The sequence below is a fragment of the Acomys minous genome (assembly GCF_964271855.1).
Source record: "Acomys minous genome assembly, chromosome: 12".
NCBI classification, from domain to species: Eukaryota; Metazoa; Chordata; class Mammalia; order Rodentia; family Muridae; genus Acomys; species Acomys minous.
In genome coordinates, this window is record NC_140493.1 from 24,790,751 (window position 1) to 24,807,920 (window position 17,170).

The 17,170-nt window shown below is 53.0% G+C and overlaps 2 protein-coding genes across 6 annotated transcripts in view; both read left to right on the forward strand.

Moving 5' to 3' along the window:
• The window catches only part of LOC311579913 (apolipoprotein L3-like), a 74,205-nt gene that overhangs the window by 26,142 nt on the left and 30,893 nt on the right, over positions 1–17,170 (forward strand). The window lies entirely within an intron of this gene.
• Positions 413–16,972, forward strand: LOC311579917 (apolipoprotein L3-like). Of its 5 annotated transcripts, none has more exons than XM_084750966.1 (3): positions 413–484; positions 14,992–15,089; positions 15,622–16,972. In XM_084750966.1, the coding sequence occupies exons 2-3, from the start codon at positions 15,076–15,078 to the stop codon at positions 16,475–16,477; spliced, it is 870 nt and encodes a 289-aa protein (XP_084607092.1). In that variant the 5' UTR covers positions 413–484; positions 14,992–15,075; the 3' UTR covers positions 16,478–16,972. The 5 variants fall into 5 exon arrangements, with proteins under 5 accessions (XP_084607092.1, XP_084607090.1, XP_084607091.1 ...); XM_084750964.1 differs by lacking the exon at positions 413–484 and adding an exon at positions 10,926–11,025; XM_084750965.1 differs by lacking the exon at positions 413–484 and adding an exon at positions 13,054–13,926.

Here is a 17,170-nt window from a genome sequence, read left to right on the forward strand (position 1 = left end):
AGAGACCAGAACTTTGCTGCAGGGTGAGGAGAGGCAGGTGTGCCTGAGGAGCTGGACTGGGCAGAGCTGGAGACATCTGAGGGAGCCACGGAGACTGAAAATGCAGGGTTTTTTCCTTAAATACCATGCATGTGGTCTTAGGCAACCCCACTGAAGGGGCACTACAGTCCCCAAAGGGGTCAGGACACACAGGCTTGGAACCTCAGCTGCAGTGACAGATCATTTTCCCTAAAGGCTGTGGAGAACCTACAGCCAGCATGGGCTGTGCAGAGAAGAATCTAGAAAGTCAGCCAAGACTGTCTTATGAGTGGGTGCACAAGGAGTGGGGTGCGGGTGGGGCTCAGCAAGCTGACTCTGGGGATTTGTTGGATGTCAGCTTTCCCAAGCAAACTCTTTCACTTTCCCTTGAGTTCCTGCCTTTGTAGGTTAACACACAGACAGAGCCTGTGCTGCTGCTCAAACTCAGCCAGAGCAAGACCCCTCGGTAAGTTGGAGAAGGGGCTCAGTTCCCTCACTAGCTCATCCTCAACACAGCTTTAGAAGAGGGTGGGCCCATTTTATGATTGCAGTGGGGGAGGGAGTTGCCTGCCTGGACTGTCAGGCCTGTCCGGCCTGGTGCTTTTCCTAAGCACACACACACACATAGTTGGGGAAGCTATCAAATGGGGCTAGTGTGGTGCCAGGGCTCAGTTTAGAGGACAGAGTGCATGGGACCGCAGAGGGAAGGTGTCTGGTGTGGGTGCTCACTCCCCTGAGAAATGGAAGAAACAAAGAGACAGAGGAGGGCAGGAGCCTGAGCCTGCCAGTCCTTGGGCTGCTCAGTAAAGCTGGCTCTGGAGTGCTGCCGCTGAGGTGGGAAGGGGACAACAGCTGACTGATGAGATCCCAGGAGCCCTTTCAGGGCAGCAGTGTTTCTCACACCTGTTCTGAGGGCTTGTTCTATGTAGGCTCTGTGTGGAAACTGAGGCTGCAGGAGAGAGTAGCTTGTTCAGGATCCTGGAAAGGAGGCTGAAGAGTGAGTGACAGGTTTGTACTCTCTGGGTGTCACCTGGTTTCTGCTCAGCCTGTGAGGGAGGGGGGAAATGGCAGGCAACATCCTGTGTATCCTGTCGAAGAACAAGACAGACACAGAAACACACCCGCATCCTGGGGTCAAACCTAGCTAACTCCAGGAAGCCAAGCTGTCTCAAGCTCTGTCTCAAGGGTCTCCATGGTTACTTACTGCCTGCCTGTTGTTTCCCTTGTTCTGTCTCATGGAGGAAGAAGAGCTCTTCCTGGTGCTTGGAGACTCTGGTTTGTCTGTCAACTTGCTTATGGTTGTCTTAACAGTTGGGACAAAGCACTGCTCTGTCTCTCACACTGTCCACATGGACACAGTCAGCTGTCTCCCTGCTGGAGATTTGGGGGCCAGTGGGGCCCTTGCTGTGCCCTAGAGAAAGAGGCTGCGCCTGCACAGCTGGTCCTGGATACCAGGACTGCTTCAGGGATCGTGACAAGTTGGCTGGTCCTCAAAGAGTCATGGGATTGGGTAGGTGACAGGTGCAATGTGGAGAAGTGCTCCAGGGAATCTAGACATTCAGGGCTGGGAGGGACTGGACCAGCCAACAGGGAGGAACTGGTTATCTTGTCTGTTCATATCACTAGGGACTGTGCTCTGGGCTTTATGCACTGAGGGGCTTTCCACCACAGAACTGCAACCCTAGCTACACTTCTGTGCTGAATGTTCTTGGATAGAACTGGGGGTCTCCATGAGAAACCTCAGCTGGATCCAGCTGCCAGCAGCCACCCTCCCTCAGCCTCTCCAGTGCTGAGGCTACCCCATGAGCATGGCAGACTCACTGTTCACTGAAGCCTGCTGTGCACTGTGAGTCTAGGAGAATGCCCACCTCGTACACAGCCCTGTGAGTGTAAGGTCTCACACTTTATTTATCCAACTGTGTGCCTCATGTCAAGGATGGGGTCCTCAAGAGAATGTTCTTTCACTGCAGCTACATGACGGTTAGGAGCTGCCCTAGGTTGAACATTTAGGGAGGAGGACAGAGGGACTGCATGGGCCAGAGCAGGGACAGGGACAGGGTCTGAAGGACTTGAGTCCTGGTGGGAGGCAGGCTCCTGCAGAATAGGGGGTGTGAGCTCTGGGAGAGCACCCTGGCACCTGAGAATTAACCCTGTCACAGGGCACAGGCCGTGACATGAGTAAGAAGGGGAGGAAATGCTGCTGTGTGTTGAGGAGAGCAGAGATTCCTATGTAAATGACCAGGTTTCAGTCAGAACAGCTGGAGGTTAAGTCCCTGGTCCAGCAATACAGTGAGGGGAGACAGCAAACCTCAGTGGGCTTCCCCCCACTTCTCAATGGAGCTCACTGGAGTCCTCCTGAAAGGAGGATTGTAGGCTCAATTTTCTTAACAAATATATTTTATTATGAACTTATTAACCAAGAGACCTCACCTATAACCCGACTAACCTAAACAATAGGAAAAGAAGATTAAAGAATATAAATATGAAACCTTAAAGATATCAGTTCCGAGGAACAATTCTCCTGCCATAGTCAGCAGGATTTCTTCTGCTGGAACCTGGACCAACCAGAACCCTGAACCTCAGCCAGAGCCCAGAGCCCCGAAGCCTTCCCTTGAGTGGTTCTCTCTAGGAGCGCCTCGAAGTAGAGCAATGAACAGCCAAAATTATTCCAGGCATTCAAAGGCCCTGCCTCTTGTGTTTGGCTCACATTTTTACCTCCTCTCAGCCTTTGTTCTCGGATGTTCTTCAGCTGCTTAATAACACATCCTCCCCCACATGGTGGCTCCACTTTTAAAGGGATAAACATCACCTGCTCTCTCACAAGTCTTTTTCTCATCCCCCACTTGTGATCTAAACAAAAAGCATGTTTATCTCTCCTTCAGAGGATGTTCTATGAGGATCTCTGTGTGTCACACACACACAGTATGGATTTGCTGCTCTCATCAGCTGTTTGTGTTCCCACCATGTCATTGACAGAGCATCCCTTCCCATCTCTCCTGGGTGCAGGCTCTGTCCCTAGCTGGTGACATCCTCCTTCAACACTAACAGGACAGGGGGCTCTGACTTGGCCAGGATGAGGGGAGAGGGTGAACCCAGATGGCTGACACCTGTAAGGAGCAGTGCAGGGCCCACTGGAGGAGTGGCACTCTGTCTGTCAGTCCTTTGGTCCTTTCCTGCCACCTTGTGGAACCCATGGGCCTCTGGCCCCTCCCACCTCCCTACAGCTGCCATCTCTGCAGCTAACAGTTTACAGTTTTTTCCCTCTTCTTCCAGCTAAGACACTCGAAGAGCCATAAGAAAACCTGTCAGAAATGGCTTGTTATCAGCACCCGGACTTCCTTGTGGGAGTGTCAAGTGGCCATTTTCCTCTTCTCTGGCTGCTTCCATGTCACAAAGGTCCCAGTGGAAGAGGAGATGCTGCACCTCTTACTTGTCCTAGCCAGATCCTTTTGGTCTCAGTGGCCCGACTATTTGTGTCACTGTGTGTGTGAGTGTGCTGTCTGGAGTGTTCGATACCCCCAGAGGCTTGTGCATTTGAACATGGTCTCCAGTTGTGTTGCTGCCTGAGGAGGTTATGGAACACAGAGGACTTGAGGTCTCACTGGAGGAAGTCCGTTCATGTGGGTGTGGCCTCACTGGTGGAAGTCCATTCCTGTGGATGGGCTTTAAAGTATACAGCCCTGCTGAATGTAGTGTCAGTTCTTAATGTTAGCCTTCAGGGGTAGCTTGATCTCTGTGACACTGAGGCTACACTGAGCTACACAGATCACTGTGTTCTAGGCCATCCAGGGCTACGCAGTAAGACCTTGTCTCAAAAATAGAGTAAAATAGAACAATATAAAATATGATTCAAGCCTTGCTCCCCCTCCAGTGCATTCTATGCTTCCTAGCTTCAGCTGAGATGTGGCCTCCCAGCTTCTGTCACTTGCCTTTGTTTTTAAACTGCCACTGTGGACACCTCACCCTCTGAAGCTGTAGGACAAAGGAAATCATCCTTAAAGGGCACCTGCCATGGTCCTTTGTCACAGCAACAGAGAAGTAGCTAATACAGAAGGTGACTTCTTCCCTTGCTGTGAAGAACTTGACTCTCTCTCATAGTAGGAAACAAGTGCAGGGGAAGAGGACACACAGAGACATGCACACACACACATGACAGATGATAAAACGATGGCAGATGTAGATAACACACATCTGGAATCTTGCCATAGGGACCCTAGACCCACTGAGCAGCACTCTTGAGTTATGGCACCATGTGGTCTGCAGTATTTTACTTCCTTAAAGGTTCTCACCCCAGATACAGCTGCTGAGCCTAGGAGCTTTGACATTGCATTTGGGGCACAGAACTGAGTGCCTGACCCGGGTAACTCCATGAGGACGCACGTACAGATGCTGAGGCATGTGTCCATCTTCTGGTACTTGCCATTTAATCTCTCCCAAATTGTCCTCTTATCTCATTTTTTCCTCTTGGTAAATAGTAGAAGGACACATCCTTCAAAAAAATCTATAATTATCTCACGGACAGATTCGGCAGAGAGGACCTGAGGACCCTGATAACTGAAGATGGAGCCTGGAAGGCGTTTGTGGAGGCAGCAGAGTTGTCAAGGTTACCCACATGGTGCACCCTGCCCTGCCCGCCAGACCATAATGATGAGGGTTATTTCCTGGGCAGCCATACCCACTCTAAGTACTCCCAAGGGATAGGTTTCCGGACCCTCCTCAACAATCCAAGAGGAGTGTGTCCATCATGTTATTCCTTCATGGAAATGACCTCAGGTTGATTGAAGGTGCCACTCAAGGTGCCAGGACCATTTCTGCCATCTAAGGTTTTGTGTCCTTGGCAACTTAGTTACAGCTTTCTGAGTCTCACCACCACCATGGAGCTGTAGTGTAGGAAATAAGATCATGTGTGTGGAGCTCTCAGGATGTTCCCAGTGCACAGTGGGTGCTCCTGAAAGTCAGCTAAGAACTACTGTTGAGAGTGGAAAGAACCAGGTCCAGGGGTCTCCTGTAATTATCAGGGTCTCCTGTAATCAAAAAACTGATTTTGAGACAAGTCAGAAAAGTGTAGACACAACCAACCCGTGTTCCCAAGTTGTGGCTTGGTCACTTTCCTCCCATCTGAGGAGCTGGACCACAAGCAGGATCCGTCTGTGCACATGATGCAGCCGCACAGAGCTGGGCTGGACCCTGGCTGTCCTCGCTCAGATTAGGAGCCACAGGCTGTGTTCTATAGGAACAGGAGTTCAGTCTGATAGGCCATGGAGACAGCCTGCCGCGGGCAACAGGTCAGGGATGGAGAACCAAGTCCAGAACAGCTCCCTCACCCCAGACATACCAGGACCAGGGTCTCAGCCTGGGTTCAGGAGAGACTGTGACTGACCTTGGAATGGAGTGTAGGGAGAAGGCTAGGACAGCACATCTGGAAGGAGAGGGGGTTAAGGAAGGTAGAAAAGGGAGGCCTAGCAGAGGACGTGAAGAGGGAGGAGGAGTGAACCCCGCCTCCAGCCTCATGGTCCACGGGTGTGCAGGGCTGTGTTTGGCTGTGCCCTCCACACACTGTCTTTGCTACAAAAGTCGCAAAGGCATTTTGGATACTTTCCCGTTCTACATGGAGCTCTAGGAATGTTAGTTAGGAAGGCCGTGTGACTAGAGAGAGTTCAGAGTCAGTGCTGCTGGAGGACAGTTCGCATAACTTGAGTCTGACAGGGACTCCTGATGCAAAGCCCTCCACTGTTTGTTTAATTGGAAATGGGAGGGCAAACTGCTAATCTGGATCTTCAGGTTGGAGTTTGTAATGCAGAGATGGAAAGACCTGACTCTAACCTGGGCCACACCTTCTGCTGAAGCCTACATTAGGTCATGGAAGAAGGAAGTTTTTGCTCTTTCCTCTTTGCTTGCTTTCTCCTCACTAGCAAGTCTATTTCTTCACTGGCATTGGAGCCTCTTTCTTTGGGGTTCCAGCGTGTACTGGATCAGCTGAGACACCCAGCCTAGTAGACTGAGCAGCTACTAGCAGCCATTGTTGGACTTGCTAACCCACAGCCTGTGAGTCATTCTAATAAATCCCCTGTCTTTATGCAGAGAGAGAGATTCCTCTAGAAGCTCTGTTCCTCTGGAGAACCTGACTTACACAGATGGTAACTTCTCCCGTCACCCACTATGCCCTTAAAGCAAGCTGCTCTGACCTTCACACCCCTGCACAAGGTCCTCTGCTCACTCTGCTATCTGCCAGCTGGACATGTGGTGGCTGGGCACCTACCTGGGCATTTCACAGTCCTCACTGGGTGCTGTGCACTGTCCTACAAAACTCCACAATCTTTCACAACGTGGCGTTTACAATGGGACGTGGACCCAGAGCTGGATCAAAGGGCATCATCCAGCCATGGAAATTCTTTGGCCAGTAAGTTAGCTTTAAAATGCATCTCTGTGTTTGTGGGATATTTTTGGACCTGCCAATAGTGAGGTGACTCCACTATTTTTCCCTAAAGTCCCAAGACCCTGCTATCATTATTGAACAGGAAGGATGCTGGGTGCAAAAAGCGGACCCTGGGTGTCACTTTGCGAAGGGGAATTCAGAGCACCTGCCATGTCTCAGACTCTGACTGGCTCTAATGTTTTTTGACATGTTCTTTTTCTCTCTCCTTTTCATTTCATGTGAGTTTGGGAAGGCTTCAGTAAGGTGGGAGGGAGGGCACAAACCACTTGGGCGCTGCAGGGCTAAGATTTGTAGTTCATAGTTCCCCTAAGCTACTTAGTGAGGATGTGGCCAGCCTGAGCTATATGTACACATGGAGAGTGTGGGCAAGGACAGGGGGTTATCAGTACAGGGACAGAGTGCAGTCCTGACAGTGAGTCACCATTATCTCCAGCTGTGACCATAGCAACAAGTCCATTTACTCTCACTTTAGTCAGGTCCCAGGAGGAGGGGGTACCTTCCCCACACCCCCCATAACCCCACACCCCCCACACCCCACACCCCCACACCTCACACCCCACACACCCCACACACCCCACACCCCCCACACCCCCCACACCCCCACATCCCCACACCCCCACACCCCCACACCTCACACCCCACACCCCCCACACCTCCCCACACCCCCCACACCCCACACCCCCACACCCCCCACACCCCCCACACCCCCACACCCCCACACCCCCCACACCCCACACACCCCACACCTCACACCCCACACCCCCCACACCTTCCCACACCCCCCACACCCCACACCCCCCACACCTCACCCCCCACACCCCCACACCCCTCACACCCCACACCCCCACACCCCACACCCCCCACACCTCACCCCCCACACCCCCACACCCCTCACACCTCCCCACACCCCCACACACCCACACACCCTCACACACCCCCACACCCCCCACACCTCACACCCCCCACACCTCACACCCCACACACCCCACACACCCCACACCCCCCACACCCCCACACCCCCACACCCCCACACCCCCCACACCTCCCCACACCCCCCACACCCCACACCCCCACACCCCCCACACCCCACACCCCCCACACCTCCCCACACACCCCACACCCCACACCCCACACCTCCCCACACCCCACACCCCCCACACCTCACACCCCCCACACCTCACACCCCCCACACCCCACACACCCCACACCCCACACCCCCCACACCCCACACCCCCACACCCCCACACCCCCCACACCTCCCCACACCCCCCACACCCCACACCCCCACACCCCCCACACCCCACACCCCACACCTCCCCACACCCCACACCCCCCACACCCCTCACACCTCCCCACACCCCCACACACCCACACACACCCACACACCCCCACACCCCCCACACCCCCCCACACCTCCACACCCCCACATCCCCCACACCCCCCACACCCCCACACCCCACACCCCCCATCCTCCGCCTCCTCAAGCCTACAAATAACATCAGAACCTGCCCTAGATTCCAAAAGCCCAAGAAAAGAGAAAATGTGCACAGCACTTCCCTAGACGGAGCACCCACATACATGTGCATGTCAAGGTCAGGTCAGTGCAGGGCTCCCAAACTAGTAGCATGTCCATTTCTCAGTATTCATGCCTGTGTGCAAGTGTGAGTACATATGCGTGTGCATGTGTGTAGGAAGCAGAGTGGCACAGTACAAGGCCTATAACCTACAATGCTGCCTGGTAACTGTAATGTCGACACTGCGGTTGGTGTTTCTGTCTGGCTGTAGGGAGTGGCGGCTGTTGAATGTGTTGAGCATCTTCCATCAGTGGCAGTGGTCACTGGAGACCCAGCCACACCCACCTACCTATGTCTACAACAGACTTGGTGGACTCTAGGTAAAAATCTTGAGATCCTTGAGATATTATGGCATGACAGTGACACCAGCCAACCCTTCTCTCTGCGGAATGAGGAGGGAGTGGTCGGTGCCCTTGCCCATCCTGCAGAACTGCCTGATGGGGTGACTCTCAAGGCCCCTCCTCACACTCCTATCTTTTCTCCCCACTTTTCAATTTTGTCATAAATACATGATAATCATGTTATCTTAGTTAGGGTGTTATTACTGTGAAGAGACTCGTGAACATGGCAACCCTTATAAAGGAAAACATTTAAGTGGGGCTGGCTTACAGTTTCAGAGGTTTAGTCCGTTATCGTCACGGTGGGAAACATAATGGTGCGCAGGCCGACATGGTGCTGGAAAGAAGCTGGAAGTTCTACATCCCGATCTGCAGGCAGCAGGGAGAGACTGTGTGCCACACTGGGCATAGCTTGAGCGTAGGAGACCTCAAAGCTTGTCCCCATAGTGCACACTTCCTCCATCAAGGCCACGCCTATGCCAACAGGCCGCACCTCCTAACAGTGCCACTCCCTCTGAGCCAAGCATTCACACACATGAGCCTATGGGGTCGTTCCTACTCACACACCGTCACATTCCACCCTCTGTGGGCTGTTCCGCTATGATCCTCCTTGAAGTTGGCACTTGTTCTCTGGGCCCTGAGGTCTCAGCTGAGCAAAGTCAAATAAGATGGTCCTTAGACTCAGGCTGTAGGCTAGACTGCAGTGGCTGGTGCAATGGCTGCCTCCTCTACTTCCAGGTGGTCACCCAGAGCTGTGAGGGTGGCATACACTTCCCTTCCCTGTGTTTTGCAATCCTAGAATGATTGTCTTTTGTGTGTTTTCAAAAGCCCCACATCACATGTTAGTTGGAAGATTCCTGCACCTACTGTGCGATGTCTCTAGGGAAAGAGAAGCCAGAAGAGTGATGGACCCGTGTACGGGGCACCTAGTACAGTGTCCAACATGTTTGCCTTGCGTATGCTCTCCATGCTAAGGAAGTGGATGGATGTAATAAACAGGCTTGCAAAATGCCTTGGCTGCTGATCCCTGTGGCGACCACTGGGTGGTGCTAGTGTTCACCCTCTGCTTCCTAAAGCCATGGCAGGGTTGCTACCCACTACATTAAAGTCGTGTTCCTGTTGGCTGTAATTGCCTCTGGACCAAAAGTGTTTTCAGCACACCCCCCATCTCTGAAGTGGCAGCCACCCTGGGTGACATTTTTTGCCATGTCGCTGGTCAACTGAGACTTTCTACACCTGGGTCCTGCGGCCGCACCCTGCCTCTGTTCAAGAGTGTACTAATGTTCCAGTTCATTCTATGCTTAGCTCTTAGAATCCCACTCAAGCCTGCCTCTCAGCTTTTGTGGACGTTTTCACGGTTCTGCATCTCGCTGTGGATTTTTTTTTTATCAACTAAACCCATGGTAATGTAGGGAAAAGAGACAGAGCCAGGGAGTTTGGAGAAAGAGAACAGCAAAAAATAACTTAAAATGTCTTAAATTCTATTGATTCTTCACATGTCAGTGTGTGTGTGTGTGTGTGTGTGTGTGTGTGTGTGTGTGTGTGTGTGTGTGTGTGTGTGTGTGTGTCTGCTTGTCTGTGTGTGCCAGGCAGTGCCTATGGAGATCATAGCCGGCATCAGAAGTTACAGGAGGGTATGAACCAGTCGATGTGGGTGCCAGGAACTGAACCACCCAGACCCCAGAGGGCATCAAACAAGTAAGTACGGTCACAAGTGTCTAACCTCTAACGCTGAGTCTTGGCTTGAGTGTTGAAAACTCCCTGAATCCTGACGTCTAAGCCATTGCATCTCCCAAATGCTGAAGAGTGTGGCTAGCAGTCCTGTGAAGATCCCTCGTCACCTGCTGTCCTCTCAAAAGCTGAATGTGAGTGGCCTTGGTGGCCAAGGCCCAAGGACATACGTGTGGAGTGGAACCTGTCCTCGTGGAAGGGTACTTGGCCACTGAGGTCCAGCCATGCTGAAATCCCATGCTGCCTAGCGCAAAGCTGAGCCATTCCACAGCCTTCAGTCTGCCTGAGTTTGTAGGCATGACTTCTGTCAGCAGGAGGCTTTGGCTCCTCTTCTCAAGGGGTCAGGGAGCCAATCAAGAAGCCAGGGAGTCTACCGAGACCCCAGAAGATGCTGGGGTGGGGTCTCAGAGGAATCAGTGCATGATGGGTCTCAGGGCAGAGCAGGAACAAGGCAGAAGCACCCACACAGGCAGCTGTCTACACTGCTTGCTGCCCTTGACAGCGGCACTGTCTTCATCAACCAAATGGGACAGGAATGTCCTCCTCAGGTGCAAGACGGGATGGGATAAAGGTGTGCTGGGGGTTGTGGGGGGCTCTGCAGAGCAGGAGGTGCTGGAAGTGATCTGCAGAAGGCTCCACTTAGCGGCAATTGGTAGCCCCACCACTGCAAGCCCCACCCAAGATAGGTCGGCCAAAGCACGGTTTGAAATGTTGAGCTGAGCTCACTCTTTGGAGTTGGCAAGGTGGCACCTACAAGTGCCCGTTCCGGAGTGTTGATTGGATGCTGCCTCCGGAGAGCTGAGGCTTTCGCTTTCCATTTCCCAGCTGGGTACTTCAGGCCAGAGACTGCTTAGCCTTATGACACTCACAGGTGCAGCTGGCGACTGTATCCACACAGCGAAGGCCGGCTGGGTCCTGTGCAAACTCGGTAAGCTGAGTCACGTCTGCTCCTCCGCCTCCTCAGCCTCACAGTTTTACCTCAGGGAAGAGGGACACTTGCTTCGTTCTAGGGATGAACCTACGGACATTAGGAGAGTTCAGAAGAAGTGGACTTGCAGCCAGGTTGGGGTCAGGCTGGTTCTCTCTCTGTACTAAATACAAGATAGCATAGACTATATGTCAGATGGGATGGCCGAGAGGTCTGGTGTAGAGGAGGTAGACATGTTTTTGTTTTGATCCCAAGTGTGGGATGGGGAACAGACTTGTGAGAGAGCAGGTGATGTTTATCCACTTAGAAATCGAACCACTTCGTCAGGGAGATTGGTTGTTGCCAGCTGAAAACATCCTAGTACAGACTCTGAGAGGAGATTATATGTATGTATGTATGTATGTATGTATGTATGTATGTATGTATGTATATGGCCAAAACAGGAGGCTGGGCATTTTTTGGGGACTTGGTATTGTTTGGCTGTTCATTACTCCACTTCCGAGTCGCTCCTAGAGAAAACCACTCCAGGGAAGGCTTCAAGGCTTTGGTCTCCAGCTGAGGCTCCAGATCCAGCTGCTGTTCCAGGTTCCAGCAGCAACTTTGGTGGAATTGTTGGTCTGATGAAATCCTGCTGACTACGCCAGGGGAATCGTTCCTAGGAACTGATACCCAGGAGGTTTTATTCCTGTTTTCCTTAATCTCCTTTCCCTCTTGTTTAGAGTAGTTGGGCTGTAAGGGAGGCGCATTCACTTAGGCTCAGAAGGCTTGGGGTGGGGACTCTCTGTGCCGGATTCAAGGTCTTGAGCTTGACCCTGGGGAGGAATTAGATTCTTGGGGGAGGAACTTGCTGCTCTGACCCCTGTCTGGGCTAGGGAAGGAGAAGTCAGGCAGCCACCAGGAGAGGCTGTGCTGAGAGCCCCTGCTTTGGCGAATTGGGAGAGCTTGTGTACAGATGAGGAAGGGAGGCTTCCAGCCTCGGACTTCAATTGGCCACGATCAGAAGAGGACAGGGTTGTCTGCACACCTCCGGGCCCTCTCCAGGGTGTCATTCATCCAGGAAGGCTCACTGTCTAGCTGGCCAGAAGGAGGCTTGTGCAAGCAGGGAAAGACAAAACTGTATGTGTTTATGTATTCGTATGGCCTGGTTATTGCTCCCAGGACACAGTGTGAGCTTGGTAAGAACGAAGCCACGAAACTGCCTCTCCTGAGAGGACTCACACAGGGCTGTAAGACCCAAGGCGCAGACACATTACCAAAATGTAGTGTCACCTGAGATCCAGCTTTTCCACCTGCCAGCTGAAGTCCTGTAACCTGTGAGGCAGGAAGGAGGCAGCGAGTGGGTGGGGACAGCCAGCTCTCTTTCATACCCGTGCCTTTAGCAAGGGCCTGAGAGGGCGTCAGCAGGCTTCTTCTTGTGTCCTTTTAGTCAGGACTGAGTCAGTCGGTGACTGGGCTAGGGACCACATGTCTGAGAAAAGCAAAATCCAGGTGGAGGACAGTGGGGCAGTGCAGTGGTGGTAGCTTTTGCACATGCCAGCCTGACATCTGAAGTCATCAGAGCCATTGTCCTCCTGAGGTGAGGTCAGCAAGCTAAGAGATGCCATTTCCTGGGAACAGCCTGGGTTGCTATGGCTCAATAGGAAAGGCAACCTTTGGACGTCTTGGCAGGGACACCTCACAGCTCTCTTCAAAGAGATGGGAGTGATGTGTTTCTGCGCACTTGGTGCCCTCCAGCCCAAAGCCCCGGGGATGCTCATGTCATCCAGTGAACCTCCTATGGCCATTCTCAGGGCTGGAGGAGGCTCAGCGTGGAGAGCCGAGGCTGGAAGGAGGCTCGTAGAAATCAGATCTGCGGGTGGGAGGTGGGAGGGAGTGTCTCGAGGTGTGCTGCAGAAGCGGGGGGGGGGGGGGGGGGCAGCGGGGGCCAGCTGTGTCCACGGAATCTCTCCATCACCCTGTCTGTAGAGGAAGCGACCTGAGAAAGGACCCCACAGAGGCTTGGTGCCCCCCCCCAAAGGAACAGAAGGAGCTTCGTTTGTTCATTCCCTTTGTTGCAGGATGCCTCAATGTGGCCTTGTGACTGTAACAAAGCACCTGCAAAGGATGCCATTTACAAAGGCGGAGCTCACCACAGGAGGCTGGGAAAGTCTCAGGGCACAGGCTCAGGCTCCAGGTTTAGTTTTTGACAGGATCTTCCCGCTGCTGCTCCACAATAAGATGACATCACAGAGGGAAACAGAGCAAGCATGCCGACTCCGCTTTCTCTTCCTCTTCTCAGAGTCCTAGGCCCCAGCCTGAGAGCTCAGGCACCTGAAACAGCCCCTCAGCTGATATTAGCCACTAGTCCTTAAACACAGTTCCCGCCCACAGGTGGTAGCCGCAGCATTCTTCCCATTCTCTCCTTTTCCTGTGTTGTTTTGATTCTTTTTCACAACTGTGTTCTCAGTTCTGCTCACTCTTCCCTTGGACCCCACACAGGGCAGGAGGTTCTGCCCTGGCTGGGATGAGGGGAGGGGGAGACAGAATGAAGTCACAATACTGACCTCATTAAGGAACAGCTAAGAGGCTCAGGGAAAGACTGAGCTCTGACAGTGAAGTCCCTTTGGTCTTGGCAACCACGCTGGAGGACACCGTGAAACAACTGCATCCCCGGCTGCCTGCCTCTGCTACAGTGGTTCCCCCACTTTATCCCACACCGGGTTTCTTCTTTCTTTTTGCCTGAGCATCTGGTGAGCCGCAAGGAAAACCTCTCAAAGATCCTGTGACTGGCGCCAGGATCCAGACCCTCTCATGGCCTCTCAAGGTAGCCAGACCCATCCCCCTTGTCAGAACAGACCAGGCGTCCTCCACACCAGACAAGGATGAGGCCGCCAAGGACCAAGGCCAGTGCGCTGACCCTGGGTCTGTAGGGATTTACCTTCTGTCCTATCTGGGGTATATGAGGGGTCACTGTCCCTTTACTCTGTCCTCTGGTGTGACCTGAGAATGCACAGGACAGCAGGCCATGTGGCTCAGTCACAACTCCCAAAGTCATCACTGACTGCTTCGTGTAATTTTTGAGAGTCCAGAGATTACGAGCTTCCAATGAGGAAGAGATACTGCTCCTGTAATCTTGTCCAAAGAGGGTGATTTTTGGCTCTGTAAACTACATAGATGCATGCACTATGAATATAACTGCAAACACAGTGCCCACCCTTATTATGTTCAACGTACTCTGATATCAATTCAATTTCCTTTTCCAATGTTCCTCTTGAGCCAATCAATACACCAGTGCTAGAACCAGATACACTGAGAGTCACATTCTAAGGTACCACAGTGTTTGATGCGCTGGATGTTTGTGGTGGATGCAAACCAGCATTGAGATTTTACCTTCTCCCCATAGTCAGTCTTCACTTTCCATTTGCTCCGAGCTGGAACAGTTCATGTCCCTGCAGAGTAATGTGGTTCCTCCCTGGTCCCTGAGTCCTCTTGGCTCCCATCCCACAGAACCACAGGTGAGGGCTTGAACAAAAGTCTGTGTGTTTTTGCTCAGCTATGGAAGCCGATAGCCATGATGGAGGTGAGGCAGGTTGGTTACGGCGGGGGCCATCTTGCTGGTATGCAGAGGGGGCAGGCTCTGCGTGTTATAGCATCTCTACTGTAGGTTTTGTATAATAAAAGAGGAAAGGAAGAGGAAGAAGAGGGGGTGAATCATTTCCGCAGGACTATGGATTAGGAAGCAAAGTTTATGTGGTTTCATGGTAATTACCTCACTTCCATGCAAACTCTATCTATAAATGTAGATACCAGACCTTACAGCTGTTACACAGGAACCCAAGAACACGGTTCAGTCCACGACACTGGAGACTCTACCAACAGAGCTTTATGTGACAACTGCTCAGGACATGACATTAAGACCCTTAAACTCTGTGCCATGCCAAGTCCTCTGCCATGTGTCTGACTTCTTTCTCTTTTTGTCCCATGTAGAGAGCAGATACTTCGTCAAGGGAGCCACTTGGTATCTCCAGGACACAGCAGGCAGAGGAGACCTGCATCGCCTGCTGGCTGACGATGGAGCCTGGGAGGTCTGTATATCTGAGGCCAAATTGTGCAGGTCACTGCTTTGGGACACTCCAGCACTGCATCCAACCCCTGCATGACTCCTTCTCTCTGGGCAGGCACACCCACTCCCAACCGTCCCAGGAAATGGGCTGAGGGCATTCCTCCAACACCCTTGGAAAGTATTCTATCATGGTGGTCAGTGGGTCCCACGACCCACCTGTCTCCCCCTAGCCCAGCACAGAGATTACACCAGCATGCTACCGAGCCCGGCGTTTCTGACTTGGGTTGGAGGGATGGGTCTTAGGTTTGCATGTTTACATGGCAAGCACTGTCCCAACTGAGTGTCTCCTCGCCCCTGTAGGGCACTCGCCCCCTACTAAAGACACAAAACACCACTGAAACACCTAGCATCACCCACCCAAGGGCAATTTCCACACGGCTCCGGAATCCCTAATGGGTTGTTGTAGTACAGATCGCGGTGGGGTGGGTCTAACGCAGCCTATTTTACACAGACTCAAGCCGTCTCCCTCACACTGTTGGCCTCCACTCTTGCAGGCATAGGGCAGCTGCCCTGCACAAAACACTGAGGAGTCTGATAGAGCTCTTGACCGTAGCAGAGAAAGCTTGTCTTCAAAGAGACCCGAAGGGCAGGAAAAAGTTTTTGAAAGCATTTCCTTGCTTGAAGGCAGAAGCGGAAGAACACATCGCCCACCTGCACATCCTGGCTGACCGCGCTGAGGAACTGCACAGGGGCTGCGCCATCTCCAACGTGGTGGCTGACTCCTTCAGCACCGCCTCCGACATCCTGGGCCTCCTCGGTCTGTTTCTGGCACCAGTGACGGCAGAAGGCAGTCTTGTGCTCTCAGCAACTGGGTTGGGGCTGGGAGTGGCAGCTGCTTTGACTAATGCTGCCACTTCAGTAGTAGAGGAAAGAGGCAGGTTTCTGGATGAAGGAGAAGCCGGGTGCCATGCTTCAGCTGGCACGGAGGTGCTGGAGGCTGGAAACACCATGGCAAGGATAGCCAGCAATGTCCCTCGGGCTACCAGAGATATCGCAAGAGACCTGAGAGCCCTCGAACAGCACATGGACGCCCTAAGGATGGTTAGAGCCAACCCTCGCCTAGAAGAAGATGCCAGGATCCACACCACCACAGGAAACATCCCTGCCCAACGGGCTAGAAGGGTGCAGACCGCCCTGAAAGGAACCCCTCTGGCTATGAGCAGTGAAGCCCGGATCCACAGCGCCACCACTGCAGGTGTCTCTCTCTTGAGAGACGTTGACAGCCTTGTGAACAAGTCAAAGCATTTGTATGAAGGGGCCCGGTCAGAGTCAGCTGAGGCACTGCGGAGGCTCGCCAGAGAGATGGAGGAGAAGCTGGAGGAGCTTGCCAAACTCTACAAGAAGCTCTGATCAGGCTGCAGTCCGTCGCCCCATCCCCCAAGACATGCAGAGGTCAGGGGAGAGGAGCTGGGGAGAGGTGGGGACAGAGGAGGCAATGATACAGAACAGGGGTGCACTCGAGTCTGTGGGACAGAGCATCCAGCCCCCTATTGTCGAGCACAGCAAGGCTAGTGTGCATAGCAGTGGGTCAAATGAGACCCACTAAGCCTGAAACTAGGGACCAGAGAATGTGCTAGAAGAGGGACTTGGGAGAGTGACCTCCGAACTAAACATAGAGGGAAAACTGGAAAGCCGTCCCTGTCTGAACTGGAAACAACAAAGCTTGAGAGAGAAGACTCCACGGAAAGCAAACCCAGAAGAAAGTGTGTGCTCTGTAAATTAGTCATGAGCCACCAGCACCACCCCCACCCCCACCCCCGCCTTAGAGCCCTCCCCGGCTCCCCAGCCACTCCCATCCTCAGGCATGTGTGCACCCCCTAAATAAACTGCTTCTGTTGTCACTAACTAGCTCACCTGTGCGTCTGACTCAGTCCTTTGTCCTGAGACATGAGAACTTGTAGACTTCAGCAGGGGTCCTCCTGACTCTCAGCCTTGCCTGTAAGTGTGGGTGCAGTAGCAGGGGTCCTCCTGACTCTCAGCCTTGCCTGTAAGTGTGGGTGCAGCAGCGGGGGTCCTCATGACTCTCAGCCTTGCCTGTAAGTG

Coding starts and splice junctions, on each gene's coding strand:
- LOC311579917 (XM_084750962.1), top strand. CDS start 13,887: ATGAGGCCGCCAAGGACCAAG. Junction 13,908..14,991: donor TGAGGCCGCCAAGGACCAAG/GCCAGTGCGCTG, acceptor TGTCCCATGTAG/AGAGCAGATACTTCGTCAAG. Junction 15,090..15,621: donor CTGACGATGGAGCCTGGGAG/GTCTGTATATCT, acceptor CCACTCTTGCAG/GCATAGGGCAGCTGCCCTGC.